The sequence below is a fragment of the Caretta caretta genome, chromosome 4 (genome assembly GCF_965140235.1).
Source record: "Caretta caretta isolate rCarCar2 chromosome 4, rCarCar1.hap1, whole genome shotgun sequence".
Lineage (NCBI taxonomy): Eukaryota > Metazoa > Chordata > Testudines > Cheloniidae > Caretta > Caretta caretta.
Genome location: NC_134209.1, coordinates 123,264,521 through 123,283,152, shown reverse-complemented (window position 1 = coordinate 123,283,152; position 18,632 = coordinate 123,264,521). Strand labels below are relative to the sequence as shown.

The 18,632-nt window shown below is 41.4% G+C and overlaps 1 protein-coding gene across 1 annotated transcript; it reads right to left on the bottom strand.

The window, feature by feature from the left end:
• Positions 1–13,651: 13,651 nt before the first annotated feature.
• FGFBP1 (fibroblast growth factor binding protein 1) lies at positions 13,652–16,129 on the bottom strand. The gene is made up of 2 exons (XM_048848837.2): positions 16,008–16,129; positions 13,652–14,792 (listed from the first exon to the last, which is right to left on the bottom strand). Exon 2 carries the CDS (start codon positions 14,769–14,771, stop codon positions 14,055–14,057), a length of 717 nt encoding a protein of 238 aa, XP_048704794.1. The 5' UTR covers positions 14,772–14,792; positions 16,008–16,129; the 3' UTR covers positions 13,652–14,054.
• Between the last annotated feature and the right edge of the window lie 2,503 nt (positions 16,130–18,632).

Here is an 18,632-nt window from a genome sequence, read left to right as displayed (position 1 = left end):
GCCCCTGCCTGCAGGCACCACCTCTGTAGATCCCATTGGCCACAGTTCCCAGCCAATGGGAGCTGCAGAGCAGGCGCTCAGGGCAGGGGGCTGTGCTCAGAGCCTCCCTGATTGCCACTGCACCTAAGGGCCGCAGGGACATGCCGGCCGCTTCCGGGAGCTGCGCAGAGCCAGGGTAGGTAGGGAGCCTGCCTTAGCCTTGCTGTGCAGCTGACCGGTCTTTTGGCCTATTAAAATCTCCTTGATTGCTTTCAATAGCAACCGAGAGATTGAGACTGATTCTGGGAGACCCCCGGCCAGTCCGGGAGGGTTGGCAACCCTACTTCACCATGCCCCTTTTTCTCTGGTTACACCACCTGTGCTGGCATCCGGGGGTGAGAAGGGACAAAATAGGAGCCACCCTGGATTTTCCTATGCTGGAAACTCCTCCAGTGGCCTCAGACGGTTCCTATAGTGCAGCAACATAGCTGAGGATCTGGCCCTTTATTTTCCAGCAATGAAAAGCCTGAGTGCCCTGTTATGGTTTGCAACATTGACAGAAAATGGAGGAGTAAAATGTAGCGATAGCACTGTATTTTTCCCATTAAATCTGTACCAGGATTTTCAGCCATCTTTTGATATATTTTTGTATACCATTGTTGGAAACTAGGAATGGCAATATCCGTAAGGATTTAGAGGTCCTAGATATAGCATTAGAAAGTGTTTATAAGTGCACAACCTTATAAACTGTAGAGCTTCATCATGCAGACCTTAATCAGGCAAAACTGCCCACAAAATCTGTAGAGAGACAAGGTGGGTGAGGTAATTGTCTTTTATTGGACCAACTGCTGTTGGTGAGAAAGACAAGCTTTTGAGCCACACAGAGCTCTTCTTCAGGTTTGGGAAAGGTACTCTGAGCATCGCAGCTTGCCTCGCTCCAACAGAAGTTGGTCCATAAAAGATATTACCTCTCCCAGCTTGTCTCTCTCATATCCTGGGAATGATATACATGGCTACGATGACCCTGCAGGCTTTTTGGCTGATTGAGGAGCTCAGCTGGTCAGGCTGGTTTGTGGTTTTGTAACATTTCAGCATTTTTCATACATTCTTGGAGATATTTGTGAGACACTCAGAATGTTAATGGATGTCTAGAAGTTAAATCTGAATTGAATGCCTTAATAAAGTCTACTAGCATGAGACTTAGGTTTAATGACTGCCTTTCTTGGCAAGCATGTACAACCCTTACATTATTACAGCCACTTTATTTCCCTGTAATGGGTGCAATGCCTCATCACACTTAGCAACAGAAATACCAGTGTCTGCTTGCAACTGGAAAAAACCAAACATGTTTCTTGGGGTGTTTCTGTCTATAAAATTAGCAGTAAAGCCTAAGGAATATTTTATGTTTTGGACTAGTCCTCCCATTGGTCTCACACAGGTGTGTCTCAGGATGAAACTGGGCCTTTTCATTCTATTATCTACAGGCAACAAGACAAATACCACCCAGACAAGCACACTATGCAATGGCATTAATCCAAACTGTGAGTGGCATGAATTAGATGAGAATTTGGGTCACTGTGTTCTGAGGAGACTGTAAATTCATCAGTGCACTATATGTTTGCTGTGTATCCTTGTACAGCCCAAAGGCAATTCAGACGACAGCACGTACTTATTTGTACAGCACCTAGCACCACAGTTCTGGTCCATGACTAGGGCTCTTTGGCAGTGCAGTAATACAAATAATAAATAATTATAATAAAACCATTGCTTTGTCATTTGAGATGAGCTAGGTTTGCAATTTTAGGCTTTGAATCTAAACTTCCCCCAAAGTGCTGGGTGTTTGGATGTTGAATTCCTAATCAGACCCATTTCTACTAACTGTGGTTGCCATTGAAAATGCAACACTTGGCAACAGGTATCACACTGTTGCCACCATTATTTCTTATTATAAGATTTTCAGCAGAGAATGAACTGTGGTATGTCTGATACTCAGACTGTCTTAAAGCTGAACCCAGGCAAACCATGTTCTCTCTGCTGCAGCAGCAATCTGTGCACAAATTGAAAGAGTATGATGGTGGACATGCTCCCCCTACCTAGCTGAGAGTTTCTCTGAAGTAAGGTGTGTTTTGGTACACCTCCCTGGAAGGTAAGACAGTACAGTATAACAGACAGGGCCAAATGTTCAAAACTATGTAACAGCAATAATCCATGTATGCAAAAATAATTTCACACACAACTCTAGTAAATATACAGTAGAACCTCAGAGTTATGAACACCAGAGTTACGAACTGACTGGTCAACCACACACCTCATGTGGAACCAGAAATACGGAGTCAGGCAGCAGCAGCGACAAAAAAGCAAATACAGTACAGTACTGTGTTAAACATAAACTACTGAAAAAAGGGAAAGTTTAAAAAAGATGTGACAAGGTAAGGAAAATGTTTCTGTGCTTGTTTCATTTAAGTTAAGATGGTTAAAATCAGCATTTTTCTTCTGAATAGTAAAGTTTAAGTCAATGTTCAGTTGTAAACTTTTGAAAGAACAACTATAACATTTTGTTCAGAGTTATGAACACTTCAGAGTTACGAACAACCTGCATTCCCAAGGTGTTTATACCTCTACGGTTATATTGTATGCACATTTTTGAAAATATGGGCAACAGGGGGTGCATCTGGCTTGCAATCAGGGCTTAAATTATCACTAAATATTTCCTGGAACCCCAAAGTTCCAGCCCTGTGAGCACGCCTTGGCTCCCGCGAGTTTGAAAATATTTACCAGAGCTCTGCTTCGGACAGCTCTGGCTGAATTTATGCCCTACTTGCGATAAATAATCTTGGAGACGATATGTTAATAATATTTTCCCAGCGTGGCATAGTGATATGTTGCCTACTCTGATTTTTCAAGGAGAGGTTTTACACATCACCAGCTTGAGCACTGAAAACTCCTGCTTTGTGCATGCAAAAATGCACCTTCCAAAAGCTGCCCATTATTTGTTCTTTATTGAGCACCATCAGTGTGCTTGGTGCTCTAGAACTATATGAGGAGATGATCTCTGCTCCAGAGAGCTCCTAGCATTCGAAGAGACAACAACAGAACTCAAACATTGGCACTGCGCTAGCAGATGGATCAAGCTCAAAGCCTCCTGGATTTTAGAAGGATACACTTTATTTTTCATATGGCCTTCACAGACCCTAGAGACCAGGATTAGATCTTCTGGAACTGGACTTGTTTGAAGAGACTCATTAAATATTATAGTCACTATGGGCCTGATCCAAAGCACCATTGTCGTCAATGTAGGCTTTGAATCAGGCTCTATAAAAATATAAAAGCCCCTTTTTCCAATCATAGAATTGGACATCACCCCAAGCACATGAGAAACAATACATCAAACAAATGCTGTAGTCACAAGGTGTTTCTAACAATCAGGAGATTAAACTGTCATCTCCTGTGCTCCTGCAATTGGCAGATGAAATGTGAGGTGATTGTAACAAGCCAGTGAAAGCTTGCAATTGGACAAGATTGCTTGCTGTTTGCTCTACCAAAATGATGTATTTAGACTGGTTTAGACCTGTCTAATGTGAACAAATTTTTTGAACCCTGATACAAACAAACTCTGCTTCTGAATGTAAATTAGGAAGGATATTGTGATATACTAGCACGGGGTGGCCAAAATTACTGGCCCTTCGAACCACATATGACAATCTTCAGAAGTTCGAGGACTGGGGCCCTGCTCCTGCTGAAGCCCCAACCCCTGGCAGGTGCACCCTGCAGGGCTGAAGCCCTGAGACCCCGCTCCCTGCCCACTACCCCACTACCACATTGCAAGGCAGAGGTCCTGAGCTCCCCTCACCCATTCTGTTAGGTGGAGAATGGGGGTGGAAGTGGGGGCTCTGCAAGCTGCACTTTAATGACAAAAGAGCCACAGTTTGGCCATTCCTGTACTAGCAGCAACGGTGTGAAGGCCATTGCTCCACTGCAGGTTGCCAACCTGAACTCGGTGCTCAAGGGGAAGTGTCCATTTGAGGAGAACCCCCTCCACTCTACTGTCCAGGAACTGAGGCCATTGTTCCACCTTGGAAGCACCCCCCCACCATTCCCATCCTCTTTTCACAGGCCTTCCCTTATCACAGCCCAAATCCACTAACGCTTGTTATGTCAATTCATTAATTTGTACAACTGTCATTACCTTAAAAACACAGTGCGGTCTGTTAGCGCTGGAGGAGGTTGATTCTTCCCCATAGTTACATTCCATGGTCAGACAAGCCCTCTTGATGTGCCTCTCCTGCCCTCCCTGGAAAGAAATCACTTCTTCTGGAGAAGCCTGAGGTGACAGAATACTCGAGTTGCCAGCTTGACAGTGCCTCCAGGGCATGGACTTTGGAGAGTGGAGAGGGGCACGAGCCAGGGACATATTTGGGCTCGAAGCCCTGTCTATTTGGCATGAAGGTGGCCCTCACCTGGTAATTTTAGAACAGCCAGCTTATATGTGTTGCAACCAGACCTCCCACTGTAGCGTAGACATATCCTACATGTTCAGAAATCATGAGATTGGCTTACAAATCATGCCATTTTAAAAAATGAATAGATTTGGACTTCTTTTCATTTGCCTTCTGGTTTTTGAGCCGACAGGGTGCATTTGGTCACCTTTTCCAGCTTTTCTGTTTAATCATAAAAGCGAGATTCTTACTTTATTTTACTGAATTTGTAAATTCTCCCCTAATCACAGCACTTCAGGATTTGGGCCTTTTAGAGAAACACCAAAGATGACAAGACTTGAGAGAAAATTGCAATGACAACATTGTGACTCTAGCTTACAATATTAAGACCTCTAACCACATAGTTGGGTTTTTTTCTTCCTTTTTACACCATTCTTCCTTTTATTGTCTTCTTTTATTCCTTCTAAATAGGTGGTCCTCCCTCAGCTTTATGGACTGTGGTAAATTGCCCTCATCTGGGCTTAAAAGCGTCAGCTGTTAGAGCACATCACTACAAAATAGTACAGGCAGTGAAGAATGCAACTGAAACTCTAAGGGAAATTTAGTTAGCAGGATGTAATTACCCAGTTGGACTTTGGCCAGGACATCATAGGGTAACTTCTTTACTCTGACAAAGCTAGCAACATGAGGTCTCTGATAACCACAGTTCCATCAATACTTTGCTTTTTATATGTCATTATCTAAAAGACTCCGTCTGTAGCAGTGTGACCTCCTAACACTGTGCTAGAGAATTGTTTCTGTATCAGAAGCTCAATTCAGTATCAGTTCAGAAGAGAGGGACTCCATTTTATATCGGTTGGAACTCTAACATCCTAATGTCAACCTCCTGCTTCCCCTGTCTATAAACTGGCACCATCATTATCGGCTTGCTTCTGTGTCATTTGCACAGGGTTTAAGAAATGCAAAGTTTGTGAATTCAAAGCTTTCCTGGAATGCACAGTACAGCATGTTAACACTGCTATGCTTTCCATACACAAAGAGTGGGATTCTCCCTCCTACTACAGCCATTGTACACTGCTGCAGTTGTACAAAGTCCCTTAGCTGACCAGGAGACAACTCCCCCAATGCAGGCACTGCACAGGATACCATCTCACAAACCTTAGGACAAGGGGCAGGAGTGGAGTTCCTAAAGCATCCACAGGTGAGGGTATTCTCAGCTCCTGCAGAATAGCCCAAAGGCAGTCCTAGACTTGGGCAGGGGCACAGCACCCCCATAGCAACCCAGAATGGGACAGGCACAAGGGCGACCTAAAGCCACCTTTGCCTTTCCTCTCCCCAGGCTACCCCTCCCGAAGGCACAGCACAGATTCTTAGCCAAAATGTGACTTTCCACAGAGGTGGTTTACTTCAGATCACGGGGAAAAAAACAACAGAGAACAAAACCACCAGAATACCCCATGAAGAGAAAGTAGCCTATAAAAACCGTCATCTTGATTCACTTCATGGTTTTACCTAACCCAGCAGAGAGGCACGAAGTCTCTTCACATTTAAAAGTGCACCACACCGCAAAAAGAATTATAGCATCTCCTCTACCTTCACATACCTCAAATACCTTATTACCTGATCTTAGTTTTTATATATAATATCCTATTACCCTCACTCTGTTTGAATATCATAGAAATACAGAATATGTCACCTTTAAAAGATATTATTTGACGGAAAGAATTTCTGGGTTTTAATTTAATATCTAGTTTAAACCATTCTGGCTTACTGGTGCAACCCTTTTCCAGCCTGACACATGTGAACACATCACAGAGCTGTGGTACAAATAAACAGTTTTGAACGTTTCAGCCTTTCACGTAGTCTTTTTGAGGTGTCTACTACCTGTAAGTCAGTTTGTGATTTCCATGGTGGACTGGAAACTTCAGGTTAATTAAATGTATCATGACTGCACAGTGATAGATATGATCAAAGTCTGACCCAGTTAAAAACCAGCCACGTGGCAACAATTCTATGGACTGTCTTCGCATGTAAGCTACTCCATTTCTTCCCCACCTCCTTATCACTGCTCTATCTTGAGAACTAGCTGTTTCAATGGCAATAAGTAAGTAAGCTTGGAAGGAAGCCAGAGAAAACTGTGCCATTAGCTAAAGGAGCCTAATAAATCCCTCACCTGGGACAGGAGCAGCCTTCCAAAGATACCAGTGACAAATGCAGCCTTGTTAATTAAATAAATTGAGCCCCAATTCTCCTGCCCTTTTCCACCTGTAGTGGCTTTCTAACCAGGACAGAGCTGGGATGGGGCTGAGTGGAAGGGAGCTTTGTGCTATGGCCTCCTGTTGCTTCTTAATACAGAAGTCTCTAGTCTGCAGAGTCATGGCATTGGAGGGAGCAAGCTGGGGGTCTTGGCCATTCTCAGCACCATGCCCATTCAAACCCATAAGGATTTGTCAGCATACGTAGCACTGACCTCAGAATTCTGTTATTCTACTTTCCCCTCAGGGGCTTTAGGGTAGCAGATGGGATTAAGGTGTCCCCTGGCTCCTAAGGAATATGTGCTGACATAGCATAGGGGAGCCATGCAGGTACACTAGACCTTCGCACAGACCCCCTGGCTCCCTGCCATGGTCTCGTGATCAATAGGATTCCCTGGTCCATTCATGGAGGTGAAGGACAAAGGCCCACCTATGCTCCACAGGGGGAATAAAACTGACTGCACCACACTGATGCTATGATTGCAAGGAGAATCTGTGAGCTGAAGCTTGTGACATTTCCTCTCCTTTTTAAGTAGGATTTTTTTCACGTAGCGTTTGAACTAAGCCTCATTTGCTAACCAAATTAACACCACCCTTGGAGATAGCCTGGAGGAAACAAACAAAACAGTGTATGGAAACGGATTGGAAAGTGTGCCAAGAACAGGAGAGGTGCAGCAACCACTAACAAGTAAGAAGCTGCTCTGCCTAGGGCATCAGCAGCAGAAGGTAGAGGCGGAAAAGGGAGGAGAGTTCGTTATCTGAGCTCAGTCATGTCCACATGGACTGAGAGCAATGGTGTAAAATGTGTAGTGCCTGAAGATTGATCCTCTGCACTGATTGGCCGGGTACAGGTGAGGTGATATCAGGTGGTACATACTCGTTGGCTCCCTCAGGGAAAAGGGAAGGTTGGGTTGTGTTGGAAGCAGGAAGGGTGAGTCACTCACATTCTATTCTCTTGAGGGCCATTAAGCAACATGTTGTGAGATTAGATGTGTAACCAGTACTGCTGCCAAATAGAGGAAATTTATTAAAGAAAATGTGTCCTGTAGTGAAAGTGAGTGAAAAACACATTGAAACAAGTAAACTAGAAAGGAACTAAGGCTAAAAGGGCCTGACATTGCAACGAGCCTTAGCTCAGGCCTCCCATGCTGCACCACAGTAAATGCAGGCACCAATAACAACACTGAGGTGGCCCATGCCTGGTGTACAGGGTACACTGACAGATGTATATGAGGTAGTGTCTGAGCCCACAAAATTAATTGCAGGTGGAAAATTGTGCAGAAAGTTTTTTCATACAGTTGGAGGCTGTTTTTGAAAATCAGTCCCAAAATTTCGCTTAAAATAAGGATAACTTGGTATGTGTCAAGATGATTGGAAATTATTTTAAACAATGTAACACTATTGGATAGGATGCAGCACTGATTCCATTTTATATTTCACTATAAAGCTTTGAGGGTTCTTGGTTCTGGGTGTTTGTTTATTTTTTCATCTAATACACAATGGGTATAGTCAAGAAGTTCATTGATGTTCACAGGTTGCAGACTAACAGTGCTGGGACTATTCCCCACTTTAAGGGAATCCCTCTGAAACCTATACTGCCTCTGAAACTAGAATGAATTTTCCAAGTCTGCCAACTCTACACCTCTTTCTCAGCAAGAGATGCAAGTTATAAATCATGAGATAAATAAATAAAAACACAGTAAACTATGTTTCATTGAAAAGGAAACCACAGTTCTTAAAGAAATATTGCTCATCAATATATTCTTTTTTTTACAATAGTCCCTGCCCCAAAGAGTAATAACCAATGATTACCCAGCTCTTGATCTGGGACTCAAGAGACCTGTGTTTAATTCCTAGTTCAGCCACAGACTTCCTGTGTGACCTTGGCCAAGCCATTTAATCTATCCTGTGTCTCATTTCCCCATTGTAAATGGGGGTAATACTTCTCTTCTTCACAGAGGTGTTGTGAGGACAAAATCCATAAGTGCTTTCTGAGGGGCTCAGTTACAGAGAGAAGAACCGTATTAATACTTACTAACTCGACGATGCAACAAGTCAGTGAAGAGAGATTATCTAACAGTAGGGAAAAAATGGATAGAGGGAGCAAAAGCATTGTGCAGATAGTCACTGTAGACATGTGCACAGCTTGGTGGGTCAATAAATCCTGGGCTAATACCTATGTAAGTGGGCCCATTGCATTTAGTTATGTAAGTAAATACTTCTCAGTATGAGTTGCAGAAGTGGACCCTTAATAACTGCCTGAAAATAAATGAGGACTAAGAACCTAATCCTGCAAATCATTACTCATGCAAATAGCCACATGGAACTCAGTGGGATTAACCTCTCCCTTTACATGGTAAACTTTTTAGGGCACACCTCATCTCATTTATCTTAGAGTGCCAAATTATGGGTGGCGTGTCAGACAATTATTTACTGACAGTACACATTGAGATTCAAAAAAAAAAAAAAAGCTTTATAAACTGTTAAAACCCAAATTGTCAATATCACATGCTAAAATATACAAAGTATATGACCTTAAATCAAATTCTAATTAGTTTTCAAGCAGTATTTTTCTTACTTTGTTGATCTGTAAATTTTGATTAGTATCAATGGAATGTGTTTTCATCCTTGTGTGTGTGTACACAGTGAAATCGACGTTTACTGATAAAAATGGAATCCTTCCAAGATTAGCTACATGGAGGGGTCTCAGGCTAGAGCATGCACAGGGCTGTGCCACTCTGGCTTAGTCCAGTATTCACTTGGCAAGCAGCCATTAAAGGAGCAATACTGTGCACAGATAGGCAGAGACAGAATAGGCTTAAGGTAACAAAACAATCAATGAATGGTTGTGTAACTGTAGCTAGTTAAGGATGGATGTTTACCAGCATGCCTGGAAGAGTGGAACCCTTAGAGACGGCCCTGCCCATAGCTCAAAATGTTCATCTATGACTTGGCATGACTTGAAACTCTCATAAAGGTTGCCGGCTACATCTGGTACATCTTTTTGTTGTACAGCATTTCCCAGACCTGAAGAAGAGCTCTGGGTGAGCTTGACAGCTCATCTCTCCCAGTAACAGAATTTGGTCTAGTACAAGATATTCTCTCACCCAACTTGAGTCTACTGTATAGTTACTCATACAAGCTTGCCTCAGTATATGATTGCCTGAGCCAAAGGCTGCTGCTAATGCTTTCTTTGCTTCTGATTTTGTTTCTTGTCAAAACATTCTCCTAATATCAGGCAGGCTTTGTCAAAAAAAAAAAAAAAAAAGATGATTAGCAGCTAGAATTCAAATCCAGGAGTGAGGGTACAGCATGCACCTTAGATCCCTACACATAAAATTGGGATAATTGGTAACTGATTATTAGTTTTTCACCCCTTTCTAAAGAGCCTGAAGTACTGTCTCCCCAGCCTCCTCAACAATTGGCAGCAATTCCTCTATCATGATGCTTTGCAGTGGGCATTAGGGTCAAATGCAAATGTAATATACCCATGGTTAAGCCTTCTCTTGTCAGATGGACTTTGTAAATAAAATTGCGTCCATTAAGTAAAATAGTAGTAAGAAATCGTGTATGTGTGCACGTGCTACCACATCAGCAGCATCATGCCTTTGCCAATCTGTTATATAAAAGATTTGTTTGCCTGTAGCGATATAAGAAGTGGCATAAAATATAATCAGGTACAAAACCATGTACGCGTGTGAGCTTTCAGAGTAAAGCCAACAAAAACCTGTGACTACTGAAGCAAATTCCTTTTCTGTTCTGCTCTGCCAAAAGCAACTCAACCCCGCATGATATGGTGGATTCAAGTCTCAACCAGTGTGGTTGACTTTGAAGAGCAAACTTTTGGAAACATCCTGCTCAGAAACAATTCAGCCTATAGCACCAATGTCTTCTTACTGAGGATATTTGTATGAAAGACTGTGTTGTTTTTTATTCCAGTACATATGTAATCTTTTTCAATGTAAATGGAAACTGATATTAATTGATTGCTGAGACTGAAAGGTACATGCAACTGGGCTCTATTGTTGCAGAAACTGAATGGGGGAATATTAAGATCTCCACACACCCCAGGGGAGTACATAAGAATGGCCATACTGGGTCTAATCATTCACCAAGGGCAAGTCATGCCTGACTAATCTAATTGCCTTCTATGATGAGATAACTGGCTCTGTGGATGAGGGGAAAGAGGTGGACAAGTTTCTTGACTTTAGCAAAGCTTTTGACACGGTCTCCCACAGCATTCCTGCCAGCAAGTTAAAGAAGTATGGGCTGGATGAATGGACTATACGGTGGATAGAAAGATGGCTAGATTGTCGGGCTCAACGGGTAGTGATCAATGGCTCCATGTCTAGTTGGCAGCCAGTATCAAGTGGAGTGCTCCAAGGGTTGGTCTTGGGGCCGGTTTTGTTCAATATCTTCATAAATGATCTGGAAGATGGTGTGTACTGCACCCTCAGCAAGTTTGCAGATGTCACTAAACTGGGAGGAGAGGTAGATACGCTGGAGGGTAGGGATAGGATACAGAGGGCCCTAGACAAATTAGAGGATTGGGCCAAAAGAAATCTGATGAGGTTCAACAAGGACAAGTGCAGAGTCCTGCACTTAGGATGGAAGAACCCCATGCACCGCTACAGACTAGGGACTGAATGGCTAGGCAGCAGTTCTGCAGAAAAGGACCTAGAGGTTACAGTGGACGAGAAGCTGGATATGAGTCAACAGTGTGCCCTTGTTGCCAAGAAGGCCAATGGCCTTTTGGGATGTATACGTAGGGGCATTGCCAGCAGATCGAGGGACGTGATCATTCCCCTCTATTCAACATTGGTGAGGCCTCATCTGGAGTACTCTGTCTAGTTTTGGGCCCCACACTACAAGAAGGATGTGGAAAAATTGGAAAACGTCCAGCGGAGGGCAACAAAAATAATTAGGAGACTGGAACACATGACTTATGAGGAGAGGTTGAGGGAACTGGGATTGTTTAGTCTGCGGAAGAGAAGAATGAGGGGGGATTTGATAGCTGCTTTCAACTACCTGAAAGGGGGTTCCAAAGAGGATGGATCTAGACTGTTCTCAGTGGTAGCTGATGACAGAACAAGGAGTAATGGTCTCAAGTTGCAATGGGGGAGGTTTAGGTTGGATATTAGGAAAAATATCACTAAATATCACTTTTTCACTAAGAGGGTGGTGAAACACTGGAATGCGTTACCTAGGGAGGTGGTGGAATCTCCTTCCTTAGATATTTTTAAGGTCAGGCTTGACAAAGCCCTGGCTGGGATGATTTAGTTGGGGATTGGTCCTGCTTTAAGCAGGGGGTTAGACTAGATGACCTCCTGAGGTCCCTTCAAACTGTGATATTCTATGATTCTATGATTAATCCAGTATCCTGTCTTCTGACCAAGGCCAATGCCAGGTGCCCCAGAGGGAATGAACAGTAATCATGAAGTGATCCATTCCTTGTCACCCATTCCCAGCTTCTGGCAAACAGAGGCTAGAGACACCATCCCAGCCCATCCTAGCTAATAGCTATTGATGGACCTATCCTCCATGAATTTATCTAGTTCTTTTTTGAACCCTGTTCTAGTATTGGCCTTCACAACATCCTCTGGCAAGGAGTTCCACAGGTTGATTGTGTGTTGTGTGAAAAAATACTTCCTTTTGTTTGTTTTAAACCTGCTGCCTACTAATTTAATTTGGTGACCCCTAGTTCTTCTGTTATGAGAAGGAGTAAATAACACTTCCTTATTTACTTTTCTCCCCACCAGTCATGATTTTATAGACCTCTATCATATCCCCCCTTAGTCGTCTTTTTTCCAAGCTGAAAAGTCCCAGTTTTATTAATCTCTCCTTATATGGCAGCCATTCCCTACCTCTAATCATTTTGTTGCCCTTTTCTGAACCTTTTCCAATATATCTTTTTTGAGATTGGTCGACCACATCTGCATTCAGTATTCAAGATGTGGGTGTATGATGGATTTAATACCGTGGTAGTTAAATAATGCTTTCCCCAGGGCTGACCTAAAGATTTTTGGGGAGGATCAGTTAGGTGATTGTGATCATTATGGAGGGGAACTGGTTATGTTTTGGAAAAAGGCAGAAATAAATGGTTTGCAACCCACCAAAAAATGCTCAGGGCAACTCTGCTTGTTAAAATGTTTACCTCTCTCCAAATATACCCATATTGCAGAGCTGAAATCAGCCACAAGACAGTTCTTCCCACCCCAAACCCACAGGAAATGTGTGATTTATACATTTAATTGCTTCCAATTTATTTTTCAACGGTTACCAATAATCACTTGTCATGATTTAACATTAATTTCTAAAAGTTCTATTCTCTCACAATTTCACTACATTGTCACAAAGTACAGATAAAATCTGTAAGATCCAAATGAAGATGAAGTTAAGCAATTTTTAATGCACTTAATTTAGATTTTTGTCAAAATATAATAGTTATAAGTGAGGCATTTAATCTTCATTAAAGTTTGGACAGAAGGTATAATCAATGTGCTGTACAAGTGGTCTAGTTCTTAGAGACAGAGACTGGGAGTCAACTCCTGGGGTCTATTTTTTGCTCCACAATTAACTTACTGCGTGATCTTGGACAAGTCACTTAATCTCTGTGCCTCAGTTTACCCATCAAAAATGCATATAATATTTACTTTTGCTCTATCTCTATGACTCTTGGATGAAAGTACAATGCAAAGCTTTGCACAATTGTCCTGAAAATGTATCAGCCCAGACACAAAATCTTGTTGCCCTTTACTTTGAGGGATAATGAACAAACAATAACTTACCCATTAAAACAAACAAACAAAAAAAAAACTTACCCTCACTGTGAGCAGAAGTACAATTTTGTAAAGCTGCAAAAGTATTATTATTAAAACTGCTATCTAGGCACCTCAGTGAATTATATGTCCTCCACAAATATCTAAACTGCAAGAGAAATCTGTTTTAACATACACAGAAAAACAAAACAAAAAACAATCATTTTTAGTCTATTTTGAAGTTTATTATCCTCAGCAATTTTGAAGTCAAAAGTACTGTACACTATGAAAAAGTACGTAGCACTGAAATCATCACTTTGGCTAACACAGCTCAAAGAGAAAAATGAGAAGACTTTGCTTTATATACATCTTTACAGAGTTTGTAACATCCATTGGTAACATTTGTATAGCAATCTATATACAAAAAAGGTCTACAGCATCTTCAGCTACACCAAGTACAGAGCATTGCATGAAATACAAGTCAGAAATTGCAGAGTTGTTCTCTTTTGCTCGTATATACACTATATAAAATCAGAAGCAAATCTAGAAAGGTATGCAAGAAATAGATAGGACCAAACTTTCAGTAACTAAGAATTTTACCAATACTCTAGAATTCTATTATCTTATCAGCATTTTTTATCCTGTATCATTGTGATAAAGAAGTTGCACCAAGATCTCCATGTTTCTGAACAGTACTCTTCAGCCACCTTTTGCTGATCAATGTAATCTATATCTTCAACGCAGTCATTGGAACTTTTCTCTGGCTGATTTTCAGGTGCAATGGCAGGTGCTGAAGTTTGTGTGATCTCTTTTCTATGGTGATCAATCTTGTCTTTTATGGAGTTTTGTAGCGTTATCAGGCTTGAGCTGGTCAAAGTGAGATGGGCACTTTGTGGTCCCTTCTTACATACTTTAGATTTTAGGATACCTTTTGGGTCTTGACAGATATTCTTCTGTTTCTTTAGGGATCGGGAGATTTGTTTCCAATATTGTTTTTGGTTTGCTGCAAATTGAGGACAGGTGGAAGGACTTCCTGAAAAATCACACCGGAAGCTGCTTTCACCTTTCTTGCATTCTACTTTTAGGGTAACAGTGTCTACTTCAGTCACTGCCCAGGTGCATGCCGAATTATCTTTGGTTGTAAACTTGCCTTTAAATGAAGATTTACCTCCTTTGGATTTCTGTCTCTTCTCATTCTCTTGATTATTTCCAGTTTGTTTTTTTCTACCTTTTCCACCGTTTTGTCTTTCTTTTCTTCTTTCCTTCTGTGTTTCACCGTCAACTACTAGTGTCAGAGAGACCAGAATCAACACACAAAGAAGTGCAAAATTTCTGATTTTCATGATCTCAGCTTTTCTTGTAACCTGTTTTGAAAATAACAATTAATAAAAAAATCCACATACAATGTTGGAGTTCATCCAGTTGCTGCATTTTTAAAGTTTTTAGGAATGACAGTATATTGCTCACTGACAATGGTATTAAAATGACACATTACTAGTAAAATCTACAAAATTGTATGGAAATAATCTCAAAGTTATTTCATATTGTATTTGAGAAATAAAGCTATTTATGGGATGTACCCATTCACACCATTTACTTAATTTTTTCCTAACGGGCCTCACATAAATAGCCTTAAACTCTTTCTTGGGAAATTAGAGTCTGATCCTGCAACTCTTACTCAAAAGAGTAGTCCCATTTACTTTAATGCGACTACTAGAGTAAGGGCAAGTCACATGAGTCAGGGTGGCAGGACTGGGTTACTAGATAGTGGCTGTACCTTGAATCATTGGATCTTCACTGTGGAATAAGAAATAGATCTCGTTTCACCTTTGAAGATGTTTGCAATATATTGAGTCAATCTAAAACTACCCAAATCTAGAAAATATAAATTAATTTATTATGCATAACTTCAATTTTATTATGTAGATGTCCAGCAAATTCAAGGGGGGCCAAACACAAATTTTAAAATTAAAGTCCATATCCTGCAAGCTGCTTTGTATAGCTGGATCCTGGCATCTGCACAGGGTCCCACTCATTTCAGTGAGGTCCAGCTATATTAAGCAGCTTGCAGGGACAGGACCTAATGATATGATGGAATTTACAGTACATGTAGGTAATTTATAATCTGGTCTTCAATGGATGCGATTCCTGGATGCACAGTTCATATACTTGCACCAGACCCCCGACCAATAGTTAAGTTTCCATGTGAGCAAGCTAGGTATTCTTGGGAGGGCATTCCATCAAGGAAGGTATTTCAGCATTTACTTAGCTGTAAATATTTAAATTTAATCCTGCTGATTTACACATCTGAATGTGAAGACCCCAGAATATGAGAGAAGAGACCACTTTTGTACATCTCCTTCTCCTTGTCCCATGCTTCGATACTAGTGATTGGCACTGTATGAAAACCTATGATAGCTAGATCTCCATAGCAAACATTGCACATTATTTATAGCTCTAATACTTCTTAACAGGCAAATCAAATGATTAAACCCCCAAAACCTTGTCTATAAATTATGTGACATTAATATTCTACTGCAAATTTAACACTGAAAATGTAAGATAAGTAGAACACATACCTTGCACAGTGCTTGGATTTACGCAATTGCAATTCAAGTGAAATACTGGATCTTTCAAAAGTTTCATGCTTAGTTGTAAAGCACTGTGCTATTTATAAAGCCAGAGACACTCCTTCATCCCTCCAACAAGGTTATTACAACATAATTGAATGCTTCAGTGACTTATTCATTTACTCTTGACACACCTTCTTGAAAAGATTCCAGTGATTGCTTATAGCAGTAAAAAAGAAATCAGCTACAGTGGGGTGACAGAGGTGTGGCTGAGTAAATTAGATGTTACATCAGCCAAGTCCTTCCCTTTTCTCATATGGTAACAAAAGTTTTTTTAAATCATGGATTCTTAAATAAGTTTTCCCTATTCCCTAAGGGCTGGATCTTGCAAGGGGCTGAGCACCCTTCACTCTCACTAAGTTCAATGGGAGTTGAGTGCTCAGCACCTTATAGGATCAAACCCATCATGGGCAGTTTGCTACACTGTTTGTAGTAGCTTTTATAATCTATCAACCAAAGGCTTAAAATATACATTTAATAAAATAAAATGTTTCAGTGTAATGGGTAGATATTATCCTTTATATCTGGCCATTAAGTTCAGAACCAGATCCAAGCTGCCCTAAAATTCAAGGGAATATGAATCTGGTAATTTAGATCAGCCCATTAGAGAGACAGCAAGGAGTCACAAAGTCCAAATCTAAACTTTCCCCTAAACCTTGGGTAGTTTGGTGATGGAGTTTCAGTATGGGCCACATCTCTAATTTATATTAATCTGCAAAAGAATATGAAAATAAAGTTGTGAGCATCTGACAAATGCACAAGAGCAAATAAATTCAGAGCTATGAATGGGACTCCATCAACTGTATAATAAAGAACAGACAAAGTGGATAGTGGTCACTATAGCTGGAATGCTTCATGGAAGCTTTTTTTGAATGGGCAGAAGAAGAGCATTTGACGTATAGTGATAGGCAGGTATTTACAAGAGTAAAAAGTAGCATGGATGAAGGGATGAACTGGGAATTGGTGTAAGAGACAGGAGGCATGTCTTCTGCTTTCCCTCCTCAGCTTCAGGTGCAGATGGAATGGGAGAATAGGAGGAGATAAAGATCGAGATATAGGTGGGGCCAGTGTCTGAACTGGTTTGAAGATAAGGAGATGTTTGAACTTTGTGTGAAAAAGCAAGGAAGCCAAGGCAGAGATACAGAAAAGGGAGAGACATAGGATTTCAATTTGCTTAATTTTTTGCAGCACATCAAAAAGAAACTGCGGGAGGGGACATGTTACAGCATCCCAGCTGTTAGCCCGCAACTGCCTGCCAATACACCCACTGATGTTCAGTTACCTTTGGTAATCTTTCTGGCTCCATTCAGCCTTCAGAGCTGCAAAGTGCACCTCTGAGTTTGATGAAGCAATTGGGAAGCTAACCACACCACTTAACTGAAAATGAAGTAATCAGAAAGGTTTGTGGTTAATGCTGAATTCCCACCAAGAGCAGATGAAATGAGGTGAAGTTAGGCAGTGCAGTGACCACAGAACCAGTTGAGATTGTGAAAGTGACACAGGCTAGGAATCAGAAAAACATAGGAAATGACAGATTAGAAGCAAGGAAAAGGCTTGATTTAGGAATCTCACTTGACCTAGTTCTTACTAAAATAAGTTATATACTGGAACTAAATAAAAACATGGCAGACCTAGCACCTGTAAAATCAGTCATTCTCCATAGTCCTTACACAAAGTCCATTGCTAGAGTTGACCTTTGGGGCCTGTAACCCCCATGGCCACTTCCACACCTACCCTTAATTCAATGATATACACATATCATCATGGTCTAGTCTAGTGGACTAAGCACAGGACTAAGAACAAGGCTATTCTGCATTCTAATCCTGGCTCTGACACTAATTTCCTTGGTGGCCTTCATCAAGTAACTTAACCCCTCTGCCATACTTCCTTCATCCATAAAATGAAGATAACACCACTTACCTCACAGAAGTGCTGTGATGATTAGTTAGTGGCTGTTTGTAAAGAGAGATTTAAATGCTAAAATTCAACACTTTGTACACAAAGCCCCCAAACCGTTTGCTGATTTTGACAATTTTCCCTTGCAAAATCATTGGCCACTGTGCATGGACCAGAGCACAAGTAGCTGGTCTGCAGCAGGAAAGTCATTAAAGTTAGGAGCTTCTTGGAGCAGGGATTGTACCATCTTCTTATGTGTGGACACAGAGTCGACCACAACAGCTACCTGATCCTGAGTGAGGCCCCTGGACACAACTGTCATATAAGTAACAATAATAACTATCATTTAAGTGAACCCTAAAGAATCATCTCACGAACCCTCTTTGAGATCCTCAATCTGCACTGGTATATAGAGGGGTGTCATAAAAATAAAGGGAAGGGTAAACCCCTTTGAAATCCCTCCTGGCCAGGGGAAAGCTCCTCTCACCTGTAAAGGGTTAAGAAGCTAAAGGTAACCTCGCTGGCACCTGACCAAAATGACCAATGAGGAGACAAGATACTTTCAAAAGCTGGGAGGAGGGAGAGAAACAAAGGGTCTGTGTGTCTGTCTTTGTCGGGGATAGACCAGGAATGGATTCTTAGAACTTTTAGTAAGTAATCTAGCTAGGTACGTGTTAG